The sequence below is a fragment of the Anomalospiza imberbis genome, chromosome Z (assembly GCF_031753505.1).
Source record: "Anomalospiza imberbis isolate Cuckoo-Finch-1a 21T00152 chromosome Z, ASM3175350v1, whole genome shotgun sequence".
In the NCBI taxonomy this organism is placed as follows: Eukaryota; Metazoa; Chordata; class Aves; order Passeriformes; family Viduidae; genus Anomalospiza; species Anomalospiza imberbis.
Genome location: NC_089721.1, coordinates 28,948,781 through 28,954,780, shown reverse-complemented (window position 1 = coordinate 28,954,780; position 6,000 = coordinate 28,948,781). Strand labels below are relative to the sequence as shown.

The 6,000-nt window shown below is 40.7% G+C and overlaps 1 protein-coding gene across 6 annotated transcripts in view; it reads left to right on the top strand.

Moving 5' to 3' along the window:
- The first annotated feature begins 585 nt into the window (after nucleotides 1-585).
- Nucleotides 586-6,000, top strand: part of VPS13A (vacuolar protein sorting 13 homolog A) — a 109,412-nt gene continuing 103,997 nt past the window's right edge. For all 6 annotated transcript variants that reach the window (XM_068175866.1, XM_068175865.1, XM_068175864.1 and 3 more), the window contains exon 1: nucleotides 586-740. In XM_068175866.1, the coding sequence (XP_068031967.1) occupies nucleotides 641-740 (100 nt within the window). In that variant the 5' untranslated portion in view covers nucleotides 586-640. The remainder of the gene's footprint in view (nucleotides 741-6,000) is intronic.

The following is a 6,000-nucleotide window of genomic DNA, read 5'->3' as shown; positions in this document are numbered from 1 at the left end:
TGGAGAGCAAAAAGATGATTAAGGGATTGGAGTACCTCTCTTAGGTTGAGGGAGTCGGGCCTGCTCAGCCTCGAGAAGAGCTGACTGAGAGGAAACCTTAACAATGCCTGTGAGTATCTGAAGGAAGGGTGCCTAGAAGGCAGACCCAGACCCTGCTCAGCGGTGCCGAGCAATTGCACAAGAGTCAATGGGCAGGAAATGATGTACATGAAGCTCCACCTACACGAGGAATAGCTTCTTTACTGCTAGTGACCGAACACTGGAACAGGTTCCCCGGAGGTTGTTAAGTCTCCCTTACTGGCGATATTCAAAAACAACCTGGTCGCAATCCTGTGTCATTTTCTCTCCTTGCTTGAGCAAGGAGACTGGACCAGATGATCCCCTGTGATCCCTTCCAACCTCACCCATTCTGCGATAACTCATCCCTTTACAAGAGCGGGCAGGCAGCGTGCGTACGGATCGACTCTGGGAGGGAAAGGCCCGCGGCAGGCGGAGCTGCACAGCCCGCACCGGCTGCCGTAGCCTCGGACAAGCCACGCCTCCTCCTCGCCGCGCCCTCAGCCGGGAGGGGCGGAGGAGAGAGCCCCGCTGCGCCGCCCCCTCGAGCTGCGGAGCGGGCCGGCGGCGGCTCTGGGGCAGGATGGTGTTTGAGTCCCTGGTCGTGGACGTCCTGAACCGTTTCCTTGGCGACTACGTGGTGAACCTGGACAGCTCCCAGCTGAAGCTGGGCATCTGGGGAGGTACGGGCCTGCCGCGCCGCGGGGGAGCCACCTTCCTGCCCGGCCGGGCTCGCCCTGCCGCCCGCACAAGGGAGGAGGCCGGGGCGGCGTCCCCGGGCGCTGCGGGGCCGTGCCGGGCCGGGCCGCCGGCGCACCCGACAACTCTGCCGCCTTTCCACCTGCCCGGCCGCTTAAAAATAGCCGCGGGGGCGGGCGGGGGAGGTGGTGTCCGCGGGGCGGCCGGCTGCGGCAGTGGGGGGCGGCGGCGGAGCTGAAGGAGCTGCAGAACCGGGGGTAAGGGGAACCGGACGAAGTGCTGGAGGCACATGAACGGCCGCTTCTGTTTTGTTTTCCCGTATGGAGCCTCCCGTGCTGTCTCCTAAATGGGGACGGACCTTGGCTGGCCGCGGTGTCTCTGGTGCTCGCGGAAAGTTTGGGAATTGGTGGGCGGGCAGCTTGGCGGCGGGAGCCTGACCTGGTTCTGGGAATGCGAAACTGAACTGGTTTACGGGCGTTTTCCACGCCCGGAAATAAGCCATGCATAAACGCCAAGGGTTTTGACGGCTTTTTAGTTCTTGTGGGGGTGAGTGGCCTCTCTGCGAGCGGCAGTGACATCCCATTCGTTCTTGGCGCTGTCATCTGTAGGTCTGGAATACTTGTTATTTTTAGCCTTAAAGGACCAGGAGTAGATACTGCCTTAGGTGTTTGCAAAGGCGGTGCCTAGCTGTATTAGGCGACGTAAGCAGTGGTCTGTAGAATCATGCCAGTTCTGAAGGCAGTAAAGTCTTCTGTTTGAATGTGCGCTCCTGAGGTTCCCTTAGTAAGGTACCTACAAGAAAACAGCGCCTAAGGTCTGTCAGACACAGACCATGAACGGATGCCTGTGGAGTGATCAGCGCTGGCTCAGTTTTGAATGTGCATTCTAGGCATCTGCAGCATCAGCAAAAGCAAAGACAGAGGTTCAGGGTTTTTTTTACAGGTGCATTCATACAGTAGGTGTGAAACATCCTCGAGGTATTTTGCCTACCTGCAAATCCATTCCTAGGCACTCATATACGTTAACTAAATTGTGTAAGCTTCTCCTGGAGCTTTTTGCATCATGGACATTTTTGTTTTCATGCTTGTTTTCTGAAATGGCGTCCTTATTTAGTTTCATCTCTGCAGCAATTTTCCTTCAGTTAGTCAAGGCGTTCATAGCATCTTTGTAAAGTTTAGTCTCTATAAGGAGTCTTAACACAGCAACAGCACACTGGAGACAATGTATTAGTCCTTAATCTGTAGCAGTAAGGCTTAATATCGCATATCTCTTACTGATCAGGTGAGCCTTATTTGAAAGGTTTGACTAATTGCACCTTTCAGCAGAGCTGTGTCAAGCTAATTGTTTGCTTTGTGTACTGAAGTTACCATAGTTTTTTCTTTCTGTTCAGTTAAGATAGAATATTAAATGAAAAATATGGAACATTGTAAATGTTTTGGGGAATGTTTGTACATTGCAAAAAAGGTAAAAGCTTCTTTTTCCCAGCTCTCTAGGTTGCTGATGGTTAGTCATGGCAGCTTATGCCTCTGTGAAGCAACTATTAGCAGATTAAGATGCACATTGTCTCAAAAAAAAAAAACAAAAACTAAAAAAAAGCCAAACTGAACAACCCAACTCAAACAAAAACTAAAAAAAAAACTCCTCAATTTTACTTTGAACAATTTTACTTTGAAGTTTTGATATTCAGCTGTCATATTTTTCCATGTCTGTGGAACTTAATTTTCTTTTTTATTATTTCATCTTCAAGAAGCTCTCATATTTTAGAGGCTTTAGTGTATTTTTATTTAAACTAAATTTCTTGCTTCTCTAGTGCCTATGTGTTAGAATAAAATTATTTTTCCTCTACATAGCCTGTTGACTTGTTTATAGTGTATACTGATATATGGAGCTACTAATGTCTTGCTCTTATAGGCTCAGAACAGTTTTGTTGTGTTGGTAAGGCATCACGTGTGGAGTTTTTTTTTTTTTACTGGTCTACCACATTTTTTGACTTAAATTAAGTCAATGTTTAATGGTCTGTACATCTACAATATTTATTTTATTTCAAGTATCTCAAGTTACCTAGAAATTGCATTCTGCTATGTAAAAGGCAGCAACTATTAATAGTAGCAGCAGTAGAAAATGTAGAATACGTTTATGTGGAGTGCATCATTGATTAGCAGATCTTTACACTCACAGTATACCTAAAGTCTGTGGATAATTTTTTAAGCTTGCTAATTACTAAAATTCTGTAACTAAGGTATTTTTTTAAAAAGTACTATTTTTGCCTTCATATTTTGTGTAAACTTAATAGCTTTTAATGCTTGTCTGTGTGCTCTGAAAGCATTTCCATTACAGCTGTGTGTTTTCTTGTAGTGTTTGTCTTTGTGTGTTTTGATTGTTAAATTTTACATAATTCATGTACTATTGAAATTAAATTGTCCCAAATCCATCAAATTAAAAGAAAAAGGAAAGTTGTTTGGGGTTTTTTTTCCCCTCTTAACAAATCTCCACTGCTTTTTGGATGCTAGAGCATTGCACGACTGCTATATATATATATTCATTTATTTATATATATATATTTTTATATATATATATATATATAAAATATATATATGTGTGTGTATATATATATTTTCTTAAATTTTAAAAGGCATGTATTTTTTCGGCCTTTGACTGATTAAAAACTGGTGTGGTTTATATTAAAAGGGTGTAGGGAGCAAATTGTGGCCTTGTGGTTTTTTACAGCTAGCCTGTTTGAATTAAGGTTAGTAACCTGTTCATAGACTGAATCTATGTATAAAACCCAATTTTACATAGTTTCAGCCTCTGTGAATTCAGAGCTTTATTAATGACTTTTTAATGATCATGCCTAATATTAACCTTGGTTCTCATAAGTGAGAGACTTCATCATGTACTATTAAAGCTATTCTGTATTCAGTCTGTGTAGTAAAGTTGTTTGATGACGCTGCTCCAGAAAATACATGAGCACATTAATAATTGCAGTAATGATTTTATTTTTTTTCTTGTTAAAAAAAAACCTCAGATTGAAGAATAAAAATGTGGACTATCTCAATATTGAAAAAAACTGTGATATCTGAAAACATTAATTGCTGAGAATGTTGCAAGAACTGGATGACCTGAAATATAAAAGGTAGTGCAGAAAGTTGAAGATAGCTCAACCTACACAGGTATAAAAGGTAATTTGAAGGTGTAAAGCCAATAATGGAAAAGCCAAGGCTCAGAAAAGTGTAAAGGGAGGAAATCATATGCCTAAGGAACTCCATTAATATGAAGCAAGGTAAAAGACTACTGTGTTAGGCAGCCGTCAGAGAAAGCTATAGGATGGCTGATACTGGGAAGGACAGTGTTTTTTGACCTTTTTTTTTTTGGTGTTCACTAAGAAAGATAGTTTCAATGAGCTGTGTTAACCAGTGTGCAAGTACTTGGCTTAGATAAACAGGTTAGATAAGTATTTAGGTGAGTCAAATATTTTTGAATGCTCTTGATCTGGTCAAGTTAAAATACTTGAAAAGATGCTTGCAGCAATGTGAGATATATGCAGTTATCTTTGACTAGAAGTGAAATGCCACTGAGATTTTCGGTATTGAGAGACTAAACAATTGTTCTATTACAGTTCATGATGCTATTTTTTTTTTTGACTATGTCTAAATAATTTTTCAGTGTTTTGGTCTGACCCTCTGTACTGCGTTTTAAAAAGCTTAAGTCTTGGTTGACTTGGCACAATTGCATAATGTCTCTAGCATGTCGTACTTAACACAGCTTATTATTTGAGTAGCTGGTGTCTCTTTTTGGGGCAGCTGTGTTAGTAAGATGATATAGGCAGATAATTGGCATGTTTGTGAGCACACAAACACTTTTTATTTTGCCTACAACTATCATTACAGTGAAAGACATATACTTTTGTTTACTTTGCCTTGTCTAGGTATAACAGGTGCAACTTCCTCCCCTCCTCTTACATAATAGTAATTTGAATTCACTGGAGGGATATATAATGTCTGGTAGTTTTTACTGTCTTTCGTGATCTATTTTACAATAGATGTCAATAGATGAGGTATTTGGCAGACACTGATCCTCAAAGGCTTGCAGCTTGTCTCTAGAGGATATGCTTAAACAGAAATAATTAACAGCACAAACACAAGTGGGAAATGACTAACAAAAGCAGCTGTTTGTGTTAAGTGATCAGAGGTGTTCACAAGCTGACAATGCTGTTGGAAAAAAGCAGAAATTTTGTTAAAATATTTGCACAGGAGTGTTGGATACTGATTAGATACTAGCTAAGGTATTTGCATTTTCTGATCTTTCATCTTTCTCTTGTCTGCTTTCCTTCCCCTGCCCTTTTATTTGCAAGACAGCAGAGAGTGATTAATTAGATAAAATCTACAGTATTTTTATGTAGATTAATTTTATTCCCCCCCTTTATCTTTTGTTTACAACCATAACAAAATTTCTGTTAAGCCTCTTCGGTGAAATAGTTTACTAGATCTCTTTTTGCATGCTGAATCCTTGGTAGTAGGTGTTGGTTCATGCATTTAAATTAATGAAGTTATTTTGAGTATCTAAAATTAAAACCATAAAACTATTTTTTCTAGAATTTTGACAGCTGTTTTATTTTGTTGAATTATTCACATTGTCCAGAGATCAGTAAATCTAAAAATTTCCTATATAATGTAGCCTAAATAAATTCTAGACTTTACTATAGGAATTTATAAGTGTTCTGGCTTTTATTACTGTTTTGGCTGGTAGCCTGCATGTTTAACCCTAGGTATTTATACAACTCCAACTACTTGTACATACAGTTTCTAAGGTTGCTTAGTTGGGTAATTTTTAATCATGCATTGGATGCATGTCAGAGATCAAAACATTTAGTTGCTCCTAACAGGAGGACAGCAGCCCTGCCAAAAAACCCCTACCAACCATCAGCAAAAATGACAATAAAATCTTTTTGTGTTTTCTGATTTTTGCAATTAAAATCTACTGTCTGTAATCCAAGGCTAATTCACGAGCTGTTTTACATCCTGTAGTTAGGGTTTATTCCCTGGTTTTCCTGCTTCTGTTTGTGGGAGCTTTTGGTTTTTTTACCTCCAATCCCCAACTGAATGGTCAGGATTCAATGTAGTTGCACTTAGATCTACATTTCATTGCAAGGGAAATAGCTACATGTGGTAGAGACTAAATTTTGGTATTGAAGGAGAATACTGGCATGGTCAGTAACTACATTTCAAATACTGAGTATCAGAGTTG